This window comes from Polyodon spathula, chromosome 1 (genome assembly GCF_017654505.1).
Source record: "Polyodon spathula isolate WHYD16114869_AA chromosome 1, ASM1765450v1, whole genome shotgun sequence".
NCBI lineage: Eukaryota > Metazoa > Chordata > Actinopteri > Acipenseriformes > Polyodontidae > Polyodon > Polyodon spathula.
In genome coordinates, this window is record NC_054534.1 from 103648413 (window position 1) to 103670819 (window position 22407).

Sequence of the window (22407 nt, forward strand, 5' to 3'; positions counted from 1 at the left end):
AATATGTGTGCTTTTGTAATTTTATTTAACTCGAATGTTATGGTTTAACACTTGAGCTGGACATTTAAAATGCTATGTGTGTCTTGTGCAGTATCGAATCCAGCCAGAATAAGCACATTGTTTTGAAGTGAATATTTCCAAAAACTAAATTTGATTAATGTAGAAAGGTGACATTTATATCATGCAGTCAAATTGACTTTTAGGAAAATGCTTACATGTTAGTGTTTAGTGCAGTCGTCTGTTCATGTTAATCAGCTGCCAGACAGCTTGTTGATGGGCACTCGCTATATGTTATGAACACACTCAATAGGTCTGGAGTAGCGAGTCCAATTTCAGACACTTCCCAATCCAAGAGTTGGGGATTGATTTATTATTATCATTTTTTTTTTAAGTCCACGATTTGTTTTTTGTAATAATAATACCGTGCTTTTTGCTTTTATTAGCCTAATAATTAGCGGTGTACATGCGTAGGCTAATGCAATTACTCAACAAAGGAGTTCTTCAACAAATTAGTCAAACATAAAGCATTGCAAGTAAAGATCACATAGTCGTGTACGCTCCAGCGCAGTGATTTCACTGCCTTAAGTAGGGCGGCAGCTGCCTGCTAAACTCAATAATACTGTTATTTAAAAACACAAACTTAGATAAAACACACTGAACTTATTAAACTAAACTACAAACGCTGAACATTTAAACTCCAGAAGGCAAGCGTGCCTAGTAAATACTACACATTTTTAAAAGATGCAACATCATACAATTATTTTGTTTTCTTCTTTTTAGCCTACAGACTGCAGACCACCGCTGTGCTATTTAAATATGTAATTCAGCCCTGTGTGCGCTCAGCGCTCACTCACTGTTAGCAGCCGGTTGGGTGTTTATAGTTAACCTCGCCCAACAGAAAGGAAACGTACACCAGTACGGGTGTGGTTTTATTTGAAAGGAGATTCAACATTGTTAATTCTATTGCTAAGCCGTAAAGTACTACATTGTGGTAAAAAATAAATAAATAAAAATCTGTTGTCCGCTATTACAAGATTTTTCTCTTATACCCCCTGAGGAGCGCTCGAGTACCCCCAGGGGTGTGCGTACCCCAGTTTGAAAACCGCTGTTTTAGAGCAATTGTGGTATTTCTTACACTCGCTAGGGGCAGAGTGTTGCAGGGGGACTCAGGTGTACCAGACATGGTGACTAAAAATGATACAAGATGCTTCTTTAGAGTACACAGCCCTAATTTCTGTAGACATACTAGTACTGTGTTCATCACTGATGGGACTCCTGTAGCTTTGCCAGCTGAATTGCACCAGGGCCAAATGTGTTCAATGGATTAGTCCAAGAGGTAGTAAGAAATATCCTGTATCCTGAATCCTGTATGCAAGCCTATATCTTTTCATTGATTCCTTCCTGGAAAAGGCCCAGGTTGATCACTTAGGGAGCAAAAACTGTTGGCTTCCATTAATGTAAATTTGGATTTTTATGAAGTTGTCTTTTGTTGTAATGGATAAGCTAATTTGTAACAAACTGAATAGTTTATCTTCAAATGTCACTCAATTCTGGCACCAAAAAGGGAAGGGAAGTAGGATTCTAGTAGTGAAAGTTAAAATAGAAAAAGGAAGAAACTGTTTTAGAAATATCAGAAAGCAAAACATTCAGTTATTGTAAAATTGCAGTCAATGCCTCTTTTAACTGTGGCTTCAGCAGTGATAATCCCAAGTGCTGTAGAACTGCAGTTACAAACAAATCAGGAATTAAGGTTGTTCATAAGACTGAAATGTCTGTAACTCTGACACATTTTTTTCCAATGATTTACTTTGCATGTGTATTGTAGTTGTAAAATATAAGCACATTTCATTTGAGGAAAATAAGTCGGAAAAATGCAGTAAACCTGCGAGAGCCGTGTGGCGTTGGTGAGGAGTCCTTGTCTGTTCTCTGTGTTATTTAAAGTAGCCAGGAGCCCTGTTTCTGGTGTGTTTGGTTATCGGTTTTTAAGAGTGCTGTTCGTAACTGTATCTCTGATGTGTTTGCAGGCATGTTCCCTGGTGGAGCCCCGGAGGAGGAGTTTTCGGACGATGATGTGCTGGCGGGGGGGGAGGTGAACGGGAACTGGACGCCCCAGGAGAAGGCTCTGCACGAGGCCCGGCTCAAGGCCAAGGCCAAGCGGAGACTGCGTAGGACCTCATCCCGCGACTCTACTCGGGAGTCCCTCTCCGAGACGGGAGGGGAGTCCGGCACCGAGAGCAAGGTTGCTGTTGGCGACCGCAAGTCCAGGATGGGCAAGGGCCGGGGGCTGCCCAAGAAAGGTAAACAGTAAAGCCTAAACATGCAAGCTGATAGACAATTGTACCTTGTACCATAAAACAGGGTCAGCGAGGCATAAGCAGTTTGTTCTGTAAGTATACTGAGCATCAAAAGAATCTTATCACATATATTTGAGCATCAAAAGAAATGTATCACTTATATTTGAACATCAAAAGAAACTTATTGCTTATATTTGGATGAAATTCGCTAGATGTGATTGAAAAATGACAAACTGTTTTAGAGCAAAGAGAGAGACTGACTTCAGCATATGACGCTACTTATTTTTTAATAAATGCGTTATAATAGTGATATATGTAGAAGTTTCTTTTGGTGCTCTGTATATATGCTAAATGCACTCCTTTAAGCGAAGTGTTTTTGTTAGACTGAAAAACAACTCTGTGCAGGCAATCTGGGAATGTGGGTGTGTGAGAGAGTGACAGCTGCAACACCAACATTAATCAAGTCTGGCAGGTTTCGAAAGGCTGTCTGTACATGAAGTTTGGTGCAGTTTAATGATGGAATGCCGTATTTACATAGCACAAACATGGCCGATGGCAGCTTTCTAAAGACCACTAGGGGTTAAACGCATACACTGTCAAAAGCAACTGTCAGGAATGGTTCTTGGAGCAATCACATGCTTAGTTCAACCCTCTGAAATGAGGGGTAGCTTGTGAACATAACTAGAATCTAGGGAAATGCTCAGAACATTGCACCTGTTCAGTCAAGCTGACAGAAATGTGGCACACCACCTCAGGTGCTGAATTGTCTTATCTTGGTATTTCCAACTTTTGATAACTTCATATAAATAATGCAATTTGCTTTTATCTGTTTTTTAAAAAAATAGGGCAAATTCACTTGACCAAACTATACGAGTACAGGACATAGTTTATTTTCTTGCTAGATGAGAGGCAGTTTAATAAAGGTTACAGATGAAACCTGGGTGTTGTCCTTGGAGTCTCATACAGACATGTCTGCTTTGACTAAGTTAGTGACTTGTGGTTGCTGGATTACAAAAGATAAACAGGATCAAACATCGTGAATTACTAAGATTGTTTAAACGGTATCCTGTTTTCTATATGGAGCTTTGTCATTTCAAGAAATAGAAAATAATATGTAAAATGCAACAACACTTATCTTTTAAACAAACATGATATGAATTAAGGGCCATGAGTTTGGATTAGGATCCTCTATAGTAATACATGCAACGTTGGCTATGGAGGTGTAAATACTGTGTGTTCGGTTTGTGTATTGAAAGAATTGTGTGTCCAAGTCTGTTGAAATTGTATACTGATACAGTAGCTCCGGTCTTGTGTTTCCAGCAGTGGTGCAGATGTCTATGTTGTGTTTGTGTTTCCAGCAGTGATGGGGATGTCTATGTTGTGTTTGTGTTTCCAGCAGTGATGGGGATGTCTGTGTTGTGTTTGCAGCAGTGGTGGGGGATGTGTTGTGTTTCCAGGTGCGGTGGGGGGATGTCTGTGTTGTGTTTCCAGGTGCGGTGGGGGGATGTCTGTGTTGTGTTTCCAGGTGCGGTGGGGGGATGTCTGTGTTGTGTTTCCAGCAATGGTGGGGAGTGTCTATGTTGTGTTTCCAGCTTTGGTGGGGGATGTCTGTTGTGTTTCCGGCAATGGTGGGGAGTGTCTGTGTTGTGTTTCCAGCAGTGCTGGGGATGTCTTTGTTGTGTTTGTGTTTCCAGCAGTGGTGGGGATGTCTATGTTGTGTTTGTGTTTCCAGCCGTAGTGGGGGATGTCTATGTTGTCTTTCCAGCAGTGGTGGGGGATGTGTTGTGTTTCCAGCAGTGGTGGGGATGTCTATGTTGTGTTTGTGTTTCCAGCAGTAGTGGGGGATGTATATGTTGTCTTTCCAGCAGTGATGGGGATGTCTATGTTGTGTTTCCAGAAGTGGTGGGGATGTCTGTTGTGTTTCCAGAAGTGGTGGGGTGTCTGTTTTGTGTTTTGTGTTTCCAGCAGTGGTAGGGGGTGTCTATATTGTGTTTTTGTTTCCAGCAGTGGTGGGGATGTCTGTGTTAGTAAGATGCATGTTCTTGTTGTGTGTTGCAGGTGGAGCAGGTGGAAAAGGCGTGTGGGGGGCGGCTGGGATGGTTTATGATTATGAGGAGCCAGATGCCAGGGATCCGAACTATGACGAATCCTCTCAGGTAGGAGGTCTCACATTGATGTGTATATAAAATCTGAACTATGACAAGTCCTCGCAGGTATGAGGTCTCACATTAATGTGCGTATAAGCAGGTCTGGAGTAAATTAATCTTGAACTTAGCCCATACGACTAGTTATACATACCCTGATTTAATACTAATCTTGGACTACTCAATGTTAATTTAGATAAGATAATACACGATTAGAGCTAATCGGGGTCTGTGAAACTCGTCTGGTGTTCCAGCACCTGAAAGATTTCAGTTCGGACTCTCTGTAAAATGGAAGAAACCCATTTTTTTCTCTTTTGTTTTAATATTTTTTCCATAATTCACATGTTTCTATAAAAATGATATATTACACATTTCGTTTGACACTATGTAGGATGTTGAGTATGTATATACTGCATGTATGTAGGTAATACATGTACTGTGTGTGTGTGTGTGTGTATAACACAGTTGTAGTCAAGTTTATGTGCCCCAATGGACATTTATAATTTCTAGAAATTTCTCGAAAGCTAAGAATTTTAGGAAAAATCTTTTGTAGCAAAAGTTTTGCTTTTGTGGATGTGGAAAAAAAGTTACAAGAAATAGATGTCTGCAGTTTATTTTTTCATCAATTTTTTATAGCAAAACTCCAAAAATACCAATTCAAATGTATTCGTACCCTTTGATGCTATGATAGTATTGTCTACAAGGTGCTAGAAATATCAATATGACAGTGCAGAACCTAATTTTGGAAAATGCTGGATTGTAAGTTATCATTCTTAGAGTATAGAAGGGTTAAGTTAGGCTAGGATGTTCCAACACAAAATCTACTTCAGAATGGTTAAAGAAGAATAAAATCATGGTTCTGGAATGGCCAAGTCAAAGTCCCGATCTAAATCTGATTGAGAATCGTTGGTATGAGTTGAAGAAGACTGCACTAGAGAATTTGAGTGACCTGGAACAGTTTTGCGTTGAAGAATGGTCAACAATCACTACTCATGCCAAAAGCTCATTGGCCAATATCCTAATCATTTAAAAGAGGTTATTATTGCTAAAGGTGCCTCAACTAGCTATTAATTTCCATTTACTTGTCAGGGTATGAGTACTTTTGAATTAGCATTTTTGGAGTTTTGCAAAACAATTGCTGAAATAAGTAATTGTAGACATCTATTTCTTGTAACTTTTTTTTTTTCCTCATCCACAAAAGAGAAATTTCTAGAAATGTATACATTTCCATTGGGGTATGTAAACTTTTGACTACGTGTGTGTGTGTGTGTGTGTGTGTGTGTGTGTGTGTGTGTGTAACTATGTCTACAGTGCCTTGCAAAATAATTCAGACCCATTTTGTGAAGTTACAAAATGATGCATACACATTTTTTTCAACTTTTAATATTTTATTCAAAACTTGAATGCTCAAATTGAAGACTTCTAAGGGGAAGATAAGTTACAGATAATGTTAGCAAAAACTAAAGAGAAAAAACTGAAATATGTTGATTGCGTAAGTACTCAGACCCGTCAACGCAATATTTGGTGGAAGCACCTTTGGCAGCAATTACAGTCTTTTTGGGTAAGTCTCTACCAACTTTGCACACCAGCTTGGTGCAATTTGTGCCCATTCTTCTTGGCAGATTTGCTCAAGCTCTCTCTAGTTGCTTGGGGATCGCTTATGGACAGCAGTTTTCAAGTCATTCCACAGATTCTCAATAGGATTCAAGCCAGGACTTTGACTGGGCCACTCGAGGATATTCACTTTCTTATTCTTAAGCCACTCCAGTGTAGCTTTGGCCTTGTGTGGATCATTGTCCTGCTGAAAGGTGAATTTTCACCCCAGTTTTAAGTCTTTAGCAGACTGAAACAGGTTTTTCTCTAGTATTTGCCTATACTTTGCTCCATCCATTTTTCCTTCAATCCTAACAAGCTTTCCAGTCCTTGCTGAGGAGAAGCATCCCCATAGCATGATGCTGCCACCACCATGCTTGACTGTAGGGATGGTGTTGACTGGGAGATGTGCTGTGTTGGGTCTGCGCCAAACGTAACACTTGGCATTTAGACCAAAAAGTTCCAATTTGGTCTCATCTGACCATGCCACATTTTTGCAGGATCACTCAGGTGCTTTGTTGCAAACTCCATGTGGGCTTTGAGATGGCTTATTTTTAGTAATGGCTTCCTTCTTGCCACCCTGCCATACAGGCTACTTTTGTGTAGTGTTCTGGATATTGTTGACTGGTGCACATTTTCTCCCATCTCAGCCATTAAACGCTGTAGCTCTTTCAGAATTGTCGTTGGCCTCACAGTGGCATCCCTCACCAGTTTCCTCCTTGCCCGGCTGCTCAGTTTGGAGGGACGGCCTGATCTAGGCAGTGTGTGGGTGATACAATGCACCTTCCATTTCTTGATGATTTGAGTACACTGTGCTCACAGGGGTATTCAGAGACTTTGATATTTTTTTGTACCCTTCTCCTGATTTGTGCTTTTCAATGACTTTATCCCTGACTTGCTTTGAAAGCTCCTCGGTCTTCATGGCAGAGTCTTTGCTTGAAATTCACTAACTGACCAAGGAACCTCTGAGACAGGTGTTTTTGTTCTGAAATCATGAGAACCACTAATATTTTCGTTTTTGCTTTGAATGTGTTGAGTAGGTTGTTTATATAACACATACTAATTCCGGCTTCAAAGTGTCATGACTGCAAGCTTTAAAGCAGCAAAATGTGAAAACTGGAGAGGGCCTGAATACTTTTGCAAGGCACTGTATATCTATTTCTGTCTGAGCACTATCAGCATACAACAAACTAGTGAGAGTTGTGCTTTGACCGCATTTGTACTGAGTGTTGTCATAGTGACTTGGTTACTAAGTACACCTACATATGTAAGATTACATTCAGGTGAAACTTACACTAGCATTGCCTCCTTGTTGTTATAACTCCAATTCCCTTAATTAAATAAATACTTTATGCCCTCAGAATTTGCTTTACATTTTTTTTTTTTTTTTTTTTTTTTATATCTTCTCATCGTTTATTACTGCTTCTGAACTAGCGGGTATTTGGCATGTGGCCATTACAACATTTCATAAAGGCTAGACCTAATGAGTTAATGTTATGTTTTTCTGATGAAGGGCGACACCGTTTATGCAACTGTGGTCCCTGAACTGGATGAGCAAGAGCTAGAGAAGATGGTGAACCCCATCGTACAGGAGTACTTTGAACACGGAGACACCAAGGAAGTTCAGGCAAGTGGTTCCTTGCAGAAGTAACATACCTGTATATATGGAACTGAATATAGCAGGAAAACTGCCCTGTAGCTGATGCATTCCTTGAATGCTAACCATGTTTTCTGCTTCAAGACCATTAAACCTAATAAGTGAGTGTTATTTTGTGGATTAACCCACAGTATTTGCTCAAATACAGCAAGATTTAAGTTTAATAAACTTTATTGACAGCATGCAAAATATAGAACAAGGCAATAGTTCCCTGTATTGCAGAGTGACCGGCTGCAGTCCTTATTTCAATCTTCCTGTTCCAACAAGCCTCTTTTATACCTAGCTGAATGCTTACATCTTTCATAAGCACTTCTTTGTTTCACACAGTAGTCCACATTGTTCTGGTTACATAAGTCTGTTTGCTTCAGATCTTATCACATAAGTTGGCAAAACAATTCTGGTTCACACCAGTATTAGATGTTTTGCCATTACAGGTTACTTACAAGGACTTCCTAAAACTCACTGCATTCTCGAATTAACATTTTATTCAGTTCATGCTGTATCTAATCAAGCACTGAGCACATGCAACTTTCCCATTTTATATATCTGTGTGTGTGTGTGTGTGTGTGTGTTACAAGTATTGTGCAAGTTTAAATCTTACTCAAAGTTATGTATAAATGATCACTCATTTCTGTGTCTGCAAATATTTCAATACGGAGTACGTCCTTCTCAGAAACTTTTCACAGACTTGCCTTTGGGGGGGGGGGGGGGGGAGGGAGGAGTCATAGAATACTGTTGTTTTAACCCTATCCTAGTACGGCAGCACTAGTTTAGTGATTATACAATATCAATAAACATGTTGTTATTATGCTATTAACAATTATAAAATATGATTAAGACTATTGTACACTTTTGCCGGTGGTGTTTTTCTTTGTTATTGATTATAATCAGATATAGTCTATTCAGGTCTGTCTGTCTGTCAGTCTTCATATGTTTTTTCTCTCCAGCTCTATAGAGCTGCTTTGTTTTTGCAATAATTAGTATACACTTTTGCAATTTAGTTTTTTTCTTACTAAAGTGTTACCTCCTAGTACCACCTTAAATAAAATACACAGACAAATAACATTTTCATGTTCTAACAAACTGTATTGTTGAAAGACACTTCAAGGTTGTACGTGAGAAATAAAGAAATGATAGGTGTGTATTTATAGTGGGTTGACCTCACTGACTGCTCTGAACAGCAGTCTTGTAGGGAGCTGTGTCAGAGTCTGCTATATATCGTAGATCTTTATCATACCAGAAAGCCTTTGAGAATAAGGGATGTTTTATTACCATTAGGTATGGCCAGAGGAAACAATGGCATGCTCAAATCAATTGCTGTGATGTGTGTCTCACCAAACACTGTGCAGTTCATACAAAATATTGTCCTGAACAGCTGCTGCAGCGTCATAAGGTGCTGGTTCTTAAGAGTGTATCTGATAGGCAGGAGCGCTGGGTTTAGAGGGATCAAGTTGCCATTCCTGTTAGAATGTATCCAAGGTATTTACTGTGTGCTGTAGCTTCAGTCTGATCTTAAGCAGCATGCAGTATTGTTTAGCAGAGGGGATCTTTTTAACACTTAAACTGCAAGCAGTATTTCATGGGGTGGAGTAAGGCCACCTGATGTAGTGTTTAAAGACATGGAGTTAGTAACATATAAAACATGTAGAGAGAGAGGCTCAACACAGTGAAAGGGGTTGTGTTGCTGAGGAGACCCGACAAACAGAAGAGGGGTCACTGTCTCTGAGGAGACCGAAAAATGAAGGGGTGTCCCACCTCTTATGGGCCCTTGCATAAATAGAGGCATCAGAACCTGAAAGAGAAGAAGACAAAGAAGCATGCATGCTAAAGGAGGGGTTTGGCCGGGGGTCCCGTCTGACTCACAGAGAACCCTCCTCTATGAGATAAATGAAGCAACGCTTACAAAAGGTTGGAGAAAGTGGAATCACTAACCCCCCAGAGGAGACCGATGCAAAGGCGGTTTGAGATTCTAGAGGAGGAGGAAGGAGGAGGAGGAAACAAAAAAACACAAGACAGCTAGATAGGGTGACTGATGGCTAAATAAGGTAGATTTAATTGATGAGAGGAGATAATAGGATGCAGGGGGCCTCACTCCACCCCCTGAACCACACTTAATAGGCTAACATAAACCGCATTGAATGCAGTAATTTTAAATAATGTTTCAAACATGCTGAATTGGATGTACATTCTACAGTAGTCTATTATAATTAGGGCTTGAAGTTTACGGTTTTAATCGATAACCTGGAAAACCGCCCCAAAGACCTGTTTCGAAAACTCTTCTTTTATTTATTTATTTTTTTAAACAGATAAACATGGGTTTGGCAACATATTTTAAATAATGGTAGTCATTCACTGCTCTTTACATAAAGAAAACGGCTTTCAGAAGACGGGCAGTGTGCCTGTGTCAGTGTCAGTGTGTCATCAATTTTGTGCTCTACGTAATACGTGTGTGAGGCGTGTGATTAAAAATGGATTTTCCAGACAGCAATTTACGTGTAAAAAAAAATACAAATTTTATTTAATCTTACACGGAAAAGAAAAAAAAAACAATAAAGAAGGATGTGAGAGAGGGAGTGCTGGAGTAATCAAAAATAAAGGAACGGAAACCTCTTAATCCTCTTCGTGATCTGCTCAATCCAAAAATGAAACAAAAAGGAATAAAAATAGAAAAGAGCAAAGTTAGTAAGGCCTCCGTCCGTAATTAAAAGTAAATAACACAGTCCACCCCGCACGTACTTCCCTCCAGCCTTTTTTTCCCCGCCTCTATTCCTCAGGACCAACCCCGAACACAGTAGCACGTTCCCTTTAGTATGCAAACCCCGCCCCGGTAGTCAGTGGATCACCAATCCCAGACTGACAGGTATCCTTAACTTCACTTGACTCCAGTGGCTGGAATCTACATACTCGTACTTCCGCCCCTCACCAAGGTGCCGCCCCTCAAAAAGATGACTTTTGTCATGGTCACAAGACCTTGGTAAGGGAAGTCCCGAGTTGGTTTGATGCCTTCTACTGTTGGGAGGCTGAATTGCAGACCGAAACCCCTTTGACTCATCACAACGCGCCATTTGTGTCAATGCGTCATTTGCTTAGCAACAGGCTTAATGACAACGAACACAAACAAACCAGCAGCATGGCTTTACGTTTTTATTCAGTGATGAACTAAAAGTGTTTGTAAATACAAAACTGCAGTACAGTTATGCTTCTACTAATGCATATTAAAGTTTTTCTTGTGTACAACTATATTATTATTATTATTATAGCTACATAAATATCAAACCTTGGAGTACCATGATGAATGTTTAATCTTATGAAAAAATGTAAATAACTTCTTGTATGCTGAGATTAATTACTACAGTACGCTATAGTCATATGATGGGGTGGGCAGATAAAACAAACATGAACTGTAGTGTAGTGTGATAGATACACGGGCGGTAATGGGTGTAAAATGAAATATGTTACTTCTCACAATTCTCAGATTCAAAATGCATCCACAGTTCTACGTTGCCGGAATCCTCATGTGGACATCCTCACTTCAACACAGTAGCTTAATATTTGTGTATGCATTAGTGAAATTTACATTCAGTGTGTTATAGAAAGTGATGTGTTTGAGTGGTGTTTATTTTTGCTGTGTCTGTTCTCCCTGCAGGCCCTTTTGAAGGGGCTGAACCTGGGCAGGAAGAAGTTTGAGTTCTCGTCGCTGGCTGTGTCGCTGGCGCTGGAAGGCAAAGCCAGTCACAGAGAGCTTGCATCACGGCTCCTCTCCGACCTCGCGGGCAAGGCTCTGAGCGAGGACGAGATCTCGAGAGCCTTCGACAAGGTGCTGAAGGACCTTCCTGATCTGATCCTGGACACGCCTGAGGCAGCACAGGTAACTTCCTCCCAGCGCAGAGTGGCTGTATTACGACATTCTGTAATGTGAGATTTTATAATGTGTTAACTTGTAGTGTGCTATTTTATTGTATGTCACCCTGGATAAGAGTGTCTACTAAGAAGTGAATAAATAATAATTATACAGCAACTCGTGTTGCTGTCCTTTGTTTATACTATATGTGTGTTACAAAGTGGATTTGGCCAGGTCACAAAACACTAGCCTGACAATCAGTGTCGGCTGGTATTTTTTGGCAAAGTAGATGGACCGAAATGACTGGTTTCACAGACCCTGGTTTACATAAAATAACATTCGGTAGTACAAGACTAGTGCTAATTGGGATCTGTGATGTACGGGTATTTGATTTGTGAGGGAAAACTTCCTCCTTTTGCTGGTTATGGATTCTTTCACCCTCTGGTTATTGATGCGTTTCCCACTGAGAACCATCACATATCTTCCCTCCCTCCCTTCATTCATTCATGTTTTGCATACAAAGACCGTTTATCCAGTTGTGATTCAGCACATTTTTAACAGTGTCTGGGTGGGTGGGGAGTACAAGTTTTCAAACAGTTTTTTTTTTTTTTTATCAGCAGTGCACAAAGTGTGGTGTGTGTAGCATACAAATATTTGAAAACCAATTATTTTACAAAGAAGAAGATACAACTGGGGAGAACTTCCAACTTGGAGTGTGACCATTGCAACGTGATAAGGCTACAGACATGGGTTTACAACTTCTGATAGATAGCTGTGTCGTATGCACACATTAGGCTTTATTGCATCGTTGTGTTTCTATATAGTGTAATGTGCCAGTACCAAAAATCATCCCCCTACTTCTGCAAGATAAGCCACAGCATGTGTTGATACAACAAAGTGACACTGCCAGGCTCTGTATAATGCACTGAACTTGCCTCTCTCTTTTTCAGATGCTGGGCCAGTTTATCGCCAGGGCAATCGCAGATCATGCTCTTCCAATGAATTTTCTTGACCGCTACAAAGGAAGGGTGGACTGTGACCATGCAAGGTGAGAACAGAATTACAATGCTTTATCCAGGCCAGAGCATATGAGCGGAGCAGAGCGAGGAGCGGAGCGGAGCGTGGAGTGGAGCTGAGCGTGGAGTAGAGCGGGACCATGGCGTGGAGCTGGTAAAGTGCGTGAGCTGGGCGTGAGTTTAAAAAGCATCTGGCACCGCTCCCACTCCAAAAGATGTTTTGCAAAGGAAAAATGTTTGACACTGTACATATAAGATATGATCCATAAAAGAAGCAGCTTTTGCGATGCTCTATGAAATCTCTAATCTATGAAATCACCCTGTGTAATTAAAGTTAATTAAATAATCAGTAATGTCCAGTTTTCTTGCAACAGCGAAAGCCATTGTGTGCTTGCATATGAAACATGTTAATTGCAAATTTCACAAAGCTTGTACAATTTAAAATCTTTAACCGCATGGTCTGTTAAAGAGGGTCTGTATGTTAGGATCCCAAGATGAAATGCAACCCCTTCGGCTTGGGGTTAAGTTACTTTTTTAGATGGCTGAAATCGATGTTGTGTTCGGCTTGGGGTTGTCTTGCGAATGATCCCATCGAGGTGCAGAAGATTCACGTTACCCAAAGCGTTTTCATCACTTCATTTAAAAGTGAGATTGAATTATTCTCCAGGGAAATACAAAAAAAAAAAAAAAAAATTAAAAACTCCGTTATTGCAGACCTTGCTTTTTCTAAGTATGAACATGTCAGTTACAGTTAGCAAATGTATTTTTGACAAATTAATGTTTTTAATAATTAATGTCTGTGTTTATTTTAAAAAATTTGATTAAGTCAAGTTTACAGTTCATTAAATCTAACTGTTTTTTTCTATTTTATAGATGTTTAATATAGTTATTTTGATTACATGAGAGTAGCTGTTATGTACTAAAGAATATGTTTATAAACACGCAAACAAACAACATAAAAAGTTAAATAGTTTTGTGAATAGGGCCCTATTGTCCATTATATAAGCTCCCATAGTAAAAGCACAGCAAAATTTAATAAGGCTTAGTGAAAGCATATAAGCATTGTGAAAAATAGTACGGTCTGGTAAAGCATATTAATAAACCATGGGAAAATCTTGGTAAAACAAAAATAATGATGCAAAAATACTGATAAACAGCTGCTTGTTGCCAGAAATCTTTCTAAGTGCATGCATGTCTGCTGCCATGTGCTTGAGGCTTCTGTACTCTAGAGACAGAAGTGCTTTAAAAAGGGAAACACAGACCTTACATTTTACATCAAAATCCATTGAACATTCATGCAATCTTACAAAGGAGCCTGTTTCTATGCAAATGGGTAGAGAAGTAAAGTTTAATATAGCCCGATGTGCTGAAATATCATATTTCCCGTGAGGTCCTGCCTGGGCAATACTGAGGCACAGAGAAGGTTACTGCCCTGCCAGTCACACAGAGATTACTTTGCATGGCTTTCTGGGGGATCCTATCTGATGCAATGGGCTTTTGCCCTTGCTTGGATCTGATTGGAGGATCAGGAATGGGTCGCTTGAGTAACATGAATGATGTACATGTAGCATACTTGTATTTTGCCTACTGACTTCTGTGAAGCTCTTTGTACAATGCTGCCCTCACCTGACACTACATCAAAGTAACAGAAAGACAATAAGGAGAGTAGATTGGCTATTTAGTGCATGTTTTTACAGGCACAAGCCAGTGTAAGCCTACAAACTGTAGGAGCTGTTCAGCCATGTCCTGAAAACCAGATAAAATCTGTTGCTTATTGGTTTTGCTACAAATGAAACATGGTTCATTATTTATTTATTTATTTATTTATTTTCCTAGTGCAAGTTATCGCATGTATCATATGGAGGCTGTCACGCTTACAGATATAAAGAGAGACAGGGAAAATGTATTCAATTGTGCTGAAACTTGCTAAAGACATTCTTTTGCAAAAGTTATTAATACCTTGTTTCCATGAGCATGGATTGACTGCCAATCCGAGCTGATCCGGGTTCTCCCACATTCCTCCTGAACTCCCGCTGATAGTCCACCCGACCTGGTTTGAGTGAAAGGTCTCAATGCTGTTCACTCACTTTGCATTTTGTTAATTGATAAATTAATTAATAACTATTGTTAATTAATAACTATTAACATGTCTTTTTGAAAGCATTCTTTACAGCATTTTTTCACACCTGCCTAAAACTTTTGCACAGTACTGTGTGTGTGTGTGTGTATATATATATATATATGTGTGTGTGTGTGTGTGTGTGTATATATATATATATATATATATATATATATATATATATATATATATATATATATATATATATATGATTGGTCAGTATGCTGTGATGTACTTTCACTCATCCCGCTTTGGGAAAGGGTCAGAAAAAAATCAGGGCCAGCTCAGATTGGCAGCCAATGTGGGTTGGCTAAATTAACATGGAAACACAGGATCAGGGGCACCGGGGTTTTCAACCCAGGTTCAGTGGTGCTGGGAAAACTAGGTATGAGTATCAGAATCTGGTGCTATAGGAGGTATCTGTCAGTCTGTCTGTGTCAATGTTCTGTTTTGACATGTGCTTCCAGTGGAAGTTTTGTCACTGACTTGTTTTTTTCAAAAAAATTTTATTGCAGAGCTGCACTGGACCGTGCTGCGGTGCTGCTGTCTATGAAGAGAGAAATCATGCGACTGGACAACGTGTGGGGCGTGGGGGGAGGACAGAGACCTGTGAGACATCTCATCAGAGAGGTAGGAGCAAGGCGACTGAAGCACACAGCAGCAGGTTGTTAACTAATCAGGTGCATTTTAGTCCTTGGCTAGTCATGATTGCAAATGTAGCCTCTTTTCTGCAGATGAGCCAGTCGGGATGGAAGCCATCAAGCATGTTGTGTGAGCTTGGAAGACAGTCCGTTGCATAACTTTGTTGTTTTTGCTTTAGACTGCCAGCTTATTTCCTGTCTTGCCAGGCAGTATTTTCTTCTGTAGGGCACCTTCTGCCATAGGGAAAGAGAGACACACCTTGAGCAATATACAGCAATTAAAACCACATTAATGCATGCAGTCAGTACTTTTTTTTTTTTGCTGCAGTTACCTTTATTTAAGAACAGGAATGTTTATGACCTGCCCCATATCAGTGTTGCTGTGTGAATGGAATTGATTGTATTTTGAGTTCATAATTCATTAGTGTGGGAGTGTGTTTATTTATTAGTCATCGACAGAGATTAATGTTTTTGTTTTTTAATGTACAGATTAGCTGTCTCTAGTATTCTGAGAGGGAGAGGGGAGAAAGGGAGATTGCAATTGGGATCAATCATTTTTTTTGCTCTATGAAATAATGTTGTGACTTTTATGATTCGTACAAACCTCCGGGAATGTGTTGTGGTCATGGTCAGTGGTCACATTTTTAATAAGGACGCTCCAGGGGAAGAAAAAAAAACATTATTAAGGTTAAAGCCCCCACAAAATTCAAAGTATTTTAGATATCGGTTGTAGCCTGGAGATGCCTGCCACAACACAGAAATACCATGGTTTCCGGTAGCTTTTTGTTTGCAGAGTACACGTGCCATTCGTTTTATGAAACAAAGGACATACTGCTGCTGTGAACGGTGCTGCCTGGCTCCCCCTGCTGGTCATGCAAAGCGCTGCGTCTGTTTCAGGTGAATCTGCTGCTGAAGGAGTACCTGGTGTCGGGGGAGGTGTCTGAGGCAGAGCGCTGCCTGCGGGATCTTGAAGTGCCTCACTTTCACCATGAACTTGTCTATGAGGTTGGGGCAACTTGTTTTACATTTTTATTGTCCATTTATTTTTCATGTGTAGCTGTATTTCACTAAATTCGCTGAAGCCCTGTAGTATTCAGCATTGCAAATCAAAGACTGTGCATGTATTAAACTTGCTCTAATTAGCTGAACAGCTTTCTTTCAAGCCTCTTTTTTGTATTGAGGTTTCCAAATTCACAGCTACCACACTGTAGATCCACTTTCAGTGTAACAGTTGTTGGGACCTGACCCGAAAACTGACTCCCTTTGCTTTACATATGACTTTACAGTGGTATCAGGGGGAACCCTAACACCTGCTGCTAAGGAAGTCAATCTACACTGCTGTGGAAGTAGGGTACATTCACCTCTCCTCATTTAAAGTCTGGAAAACTATACAGTGTATCCCTGTAATGTTAAATCCTTCGCTGCAGCCATTGAGTTTACCGGTGTGGTTGGATAAGACCTTCCATCTTGTGAGAAATCAGTGACTATTTGAGCTGAGGTTTGTATGATTTTGAGAGCCAAAATAGCCTGAGGCTGAAGGTACACTGTGACATCTGTGGTGTTCCAAAGCGAACTTTGTCTGCACAGATCAATGCCGTCGTCGTTGGGTTCTTTCGACAGCACACTGGGTAGATCTCTAAACGTAAACAAATGTTTGAATTGAATTAAACCAGCGGGTTAAATAGCCTCAACAACTGAGCTGGGTTTGACATTCTTATGTACAGTAATGATCGCTTTTCTGAACACTAATCTTTATTAAGCTTGTGGAGAAGACACTTGAAATGTTCTCTTTTTGAATAGGCACTAATCTTGAAGTACCTACAGTAATGTTTAGACTGGAGACACGCTTTAGGACCAGCAGCCACGCACACTGCAAGCAGGCATCTTAACCCCTCACTGACGGGTCAGAATCTGTAATGACAGTGCAGCACATTATAGGAAATTCAGTGTTTTCAAGTGCAAGAAACACATTTATCTCTACTTTATTAAACGCTATCAATGCCTGCTACACGGCTACATACTTTTCCGTTCTGTAACATTTGTCGCCACCTTGCTGAAAAACTCTTTTAAATGTTTTAGTTTGTTTGTTAGTTAGTGTGTTTGTTTGTTTCCCCTGATTAGGCTGTGGTGATGGTTCTGGAGTCCAATGGGGAGACAGCTGTGAATATGATGGTGAAGCTACTCAAAGCATTCTGGGAAACCGGACTCATCACCATTGACCAGATGAATCGAGTAAGTGCAAAATAGTTTTACAATGTGAATTTCAGATGCCAGTGGCCATGTACATAAAGCATTCATCAAAGTGATTAAAAATAATTGAAGAGGTTCTACACATGCCTTTGTTGTTGTTGTTGTTATTTCTTTACATTCTGTAACATGAGCAGAGATGATCCTATATGTCAAAGAGAACTGAATTTAAGTTCTGTTGGCATTCATATGTCTTTCTTTTTTCACGGAATTGAGACCAAAACTTTTTATTTTAAAAATGCTCACAACTTTTTGAGTTAAACAAACAAACCGCGACGTGAGTAATTAGCAGAGGCCGTGACACCTGAGCGGAGGAAGGTAACCCATGCACGCCTTGTCTTGAAGGGTTTCCAGCGTGTGTACGACGAGTTGCCAGACATTAACCTGGATGTCCCTCATGCCCACACCATCATGGAGATGTTTGTGGATCTCTGTTTCCAGGAGACTGTTATAACCAAAGCGCTTAGGGATGCCTGTCCTTCTAGGTGAGCACAAAGCTTTCTTATGGGACGGGACAACTGTGTCTTGTGGGATTTCTTTGTAGATATGCTTATGTAATTGTACATATGGTAACCTTGGATTGTGATTGAAAAGGATGATTACTGTATAAAGACAGCGTTTTCTTTTCATACACTGCAATGTATTTTACATTTTTATGTTTGACCGGCCCCAGATAATTCTAGTAATACAGTATTTAGATATTTATGCTTGGTCTGTACTGTGTTCTGCTTAATTTCTCTTGCACACTTTAAAATGTAGTAGCATGGGATTGTATTTGCTAGAGCTGTAACTTTGATACATGCTGACACTTATCTAGCCATACTACTTGCAAAAAGCTTTTCTGAACGATTTTTTGACAACATCCTGGAGCTCAAAAAAAATATTCCCTGAACACGGTGCTCCTGTGCTCCAGTATTTCATCGACAAAACAAAACGGCAATAAAATTGCCCTGTGCTCTGCGTACAAAACCTATTAGTCATCTGATTTAAAAAAAACAAACAAAAAAACAATACATTGCAGCATTATTTTAAGCCCTGTATCCTCAAGAGTCTTGTGTCATGAATACAGACAGAGTGGGTATCTATTTGTTTTGTGTGAATCAGAAAAACCTCCCACACACTTCATGGTTAAGTATGATGTCACCATTTTTTATTTTATTAATTTTTTTATTACTGTGGATGGCCGAATAAATGTTTGCCATGTCAGGCTAACCTCACGCATGTGTCAAAAACTGTTACAGCTGTTTTTTGTTTGTTTTTTTCTCGTCAACCAGGGGACGCAAGCGCTTTGTAAGTGAGGGGGACGGTGGACTCATCAAGCAGTAAAACTGATTCAGCGCATCTGTGCCTGTCCTAGCCGCCAAGTGGAGCCAGCCCAAAGACAGCAGACACCACCCCCGGCCCTTCACAACCACAGCAAAGGAAAAGGCAGCGCTTCCATTCAGGGGAATGTGAAAAGGGGAAACACTTCTCCTTTTTTTCTGAATTTGTCGTTCCACGTGCTCTTTATAAAGGGAGGCAGTTGGGGCAGGGATATGGCTGTTATGGGGTTTTTTTCTGTTTTTTTTTTTTTTTTTTTTTTGCACCAACGACTGTCCTTTTGTATTTCATTGCATGTTATTTGAGTATTCATTCACTATGTTAAAAAACAAAATACAGTACTAAATACAGAACCAAGCTGATGATTGTAATGCTAAAAGAAATTAATCCAAGTAGATAAAAGTTGTGGCTTGTGCCTTCATCAGTGTAATCAAGTCAAGGGGACTGGTTGAAGAGTCTATCTCCTTGTGGACTTGTAAAAGTGGTACTTAATGTTAAATTACTCTACGTTATAAATTAGGCATTTTCTGGTAGGAATGGGTGGTCACAGTGTCAGTCTCAAGTACTGTAGTTTACGGAACTGTACTGCAGAATTCAGGGCTAAGTGAGCATTCCGCAAAAGCAAATGGTGAAACCGCTAAAGGAGGGAAATAGTTTTACCATAATTTTACAGCAACAAAACTCAGAAATACCTTGGAACAATTGCAAAGACCATAAAAGTGAAATAAAATTTAAAAAAACCTGAGAAGTAATTTAGTTTTTAATATTACTCGGGTCCCTCTCTAAAACTAGCTGTCTAAAATGCTTCTGTCATCTGGCAAGGGACAAGATAAGAGATTCATGCTAAAGAACCTCGGCCTGAGGATGGTGGACTATCTTTAGCATAAGATGAATTTAGTGTATTCAGAAGACTAGGGGTATATATATGAATTCATAAGAGTAGGGGTAAAGATTGTGTTAAATATAGTCTACTCTCAGACTGTGTCAGGGAAGCATAGTACGGCACTTACTGTTTCTAACAGCCATATACCATCTGTAGCTGATGCCTAACTAGACTCGACACTGTTAAGGATCACATCTTTTAAATACACCTGGTATGGGGCTAGTGACAACAAGTGAAGTAAGGTGCCCTGGAAAACACTGACCTCTACATTGCCTCTACCTTTTTTCGCTTCCCCTAATGCCTGACGTGGTCTGCAGCCAGTGAATGATGTGAGCCCTAAGCCACTGCTGAGGTGATACAACCTAGGAAAGAAAAACTCCTGCCTGAAAGGACGTTCCAGGACTCCCTTGTAAATGAGCTCTCAGTCTCTATGGGTTTAATATATATATATTAGCAAACAGAAGTGCACAGCAGGCAAATTTAATGAACATTTTCACTTTGTGAAACGAGAGTGATTTGAAATGAAAAGAACAATCCTATGACAGAATGTAGATTCATGTTGCATCATCTCAGTAATCTGATTCTAGGCTTATTGTAACAGGGTGTGCTGCTGAGGTAGTTGTAAAATGACAGGTCCTAGTTAACCAGACTTCCGAGCGCTCTTTATCCCTATCAGTGAACGCATGTTAAATACTTAACAATGCCAGTGTTAATATGCTGCATTCAAAGATCTTGTTATTTCTTCATCTGTAAACCAGAGCTGCTGTAAGACTTCAAAATTAGTTTTATCCACAAAACAACTTGGAAAATCGAGCGGAATATTAACGAATGTTTGTTTTGCAAATTTTAAAAAAAAGGCTTTAAATACATTTAGCATAAGCCAAAGATTTTTGGTAGGGATTACATTTCCTAGGTAATTTAGTTTTATTGTGTTTGCCTTACATGTTCTTTTATGCTGTTGTGTGTTTTTTTTTTTTTTTTTTTTTTTTTTTTTGTTAGTTCCTTAGAACTTTTTTGAGTCTTTCTGCAGCCTGGGTAGCACATTTGTTATACCAGTGGTGGAAGTCACTCTTCCTCATCTTTCTTTCGAGGTTTCTAGTCACATTATCCTGCTTTTGTATCCATACACGCCAATACAGGCAGATACAATATTACATTGGGTCTGTTTACTATCTCCAAGACAATGTCTTCAGGTTTGACTGATCACTAAACTGCTGTATTGGCGCATTGAGCAGAAAGGAATCCTAAATGTACCGAAGTGTTACCAGCACAGCATCATAACCTGTTTCCCAGATTGGGGGTGGGAGATGTAATATTGCATAATATTTAGCATTCTGTTTAAAAGAAATCCAAGCTGTTTTTCATGATAAAACTACTTTTTAAAAACGTTTTAAATGCATTCCTAGTCTACCCCAACAAAACAACGTTTCTATTGCAAACCTACAGCAGCCTGTTAGTCTACGTGCTCAAGCTGTTAACTCCCCAGTTGCAGACATACCTCTGTGTTAGAAGCAAGCAAGCAAGCTAGCCTGCACGTTTGTAGAAGCTAAAATATTTTGCTAGCGGTGTAACCCTTAACTGCTAACCTCTAAACACGTAAGTCAATGGAATGTGAAACAGAATAAAAAAAAAAAAAAAAACAAGCAGTAGTATATCCATGGCTCTTAAATTATGTGTTTCCTTATCTCTTGGTGATACCCTGCCCCTTTTTGTGGCTTATCAGTTGTGTTTTCTGTTGCCACTTTATGAAGCATGTTAAAGCTGACGGAATAGTTCAATAAATCCTACATGTAGGGTGATGTCAGGTGCTACAGCTAGGCTGGATGTGGTTTGAAAAAATCACTTGAAAAATATTTAAAACCTCAGTATGTTATACCTACATTAACTTTATACTTAAGGCTTTTTGGATGACTGAATTTTGCTTCAATAGAGTGCTTAAATAACAAATACACCTTCTACCAATGGTCCACTTCAGTCCCTTAACTCTAGCTGAAGATTTGTATTGAGTAGACATGAGAACAGGACAATTTAACTTTTTTTTCTAAATTCATTTACACATTACTGCAGACTGGGACCTAAGAGTCCCTTGAGGTTCCAGTGTGATTTTCAGATGGCATATGTTTACGCACGGCTCTAAGATAAAGACTGAAAGGGGTAATGACCTGTTTTTAAGAATGAGGATTCACTGTCAATAACTTGACTTGCAGAGTTTCTTTGTGAGCAAAACGCAGCTCCACAGAGAAACTCATCACAACTGAAAACCGTTCCTAACAAAAGGCAACTGAGAACATCAGAAAACGGAACAGGAAATCATGCAGAATGCACACAAAAAAAGGAAACTGTTAACAGTTTAGGAAGTTCTTCATGTAGGAAGCTCTTATATTGTCGTAAGTAGAATTAGTCACTCTAACAGGTCTGGGGTACTATGATCTGCTGTGGTGCCCTTTGTGGGTGGCCCTTTGCTGGCGCATATGGGTCAGTCTGTTCAGCTTGAATTCATGCCAGTGACTGGTGAATTACTCATCTGTTAGGATGTCACATTCCTTCTCTTTCCATCCTCCTCTTTCAAATACATTTTTCCATTGTGGCTCAGGAATTAGAAAGTGGGTAGACATAGAATTGCCCAGTTTGCTCTTTTATGCCAGAAAATGC

The 22407-nt window shown here is 39.8% G+C and overlaps 1 protein-coding gene across 2 annotated transcripts in view; it reads left to right on the forward strand.

Annotated features, from left to right (window-relative positions):
- Positions 1-19276, forward strand: part of LOC121325785 (programmed cell death protein 4-like) — a 34620-nt gene extending 15344 nt beyond the window's left edge. For both annotated transcript variants that reach the window (XM_041268809.1, XM_041268800.1), the window contains exons 3-12: positions 2025-2297; positions 4353-4450; positions 7545-7658; positions 11335-11556; positions 12480-12577; positions 15180-15294; positions 16203-16310; positions 17427-17537; positions 17898-18037; positions 18827-19276. In XM_041268809.1, the coding sequence (XP_041124743.1) occupies positions 2025-2297; positions 4353-4450; positions 7545-7658; positions 11335-11556; positions 12480-12577; positions 15180-15294; positions 16203-16310; positions 17427-17537; positions 17898-18037; positions 18827-18878 (1331 nt within the window). In that variant the 3' untranslated portion in view covers positions 18879-19276. The remainder of the gene's footprint in view (positions 1-2024; positions 2298-4352; positions 4451-7544; positions 7659-11334; positions 11557-12479; positions 12578-15179; positions 15295-16202; positions 16311-17426; positions 17538-17897; positions 18038-18826) is intronic.
- The last annotated feature ends 3131 nt before the right edge of the window (positions 19277-22407 follow it).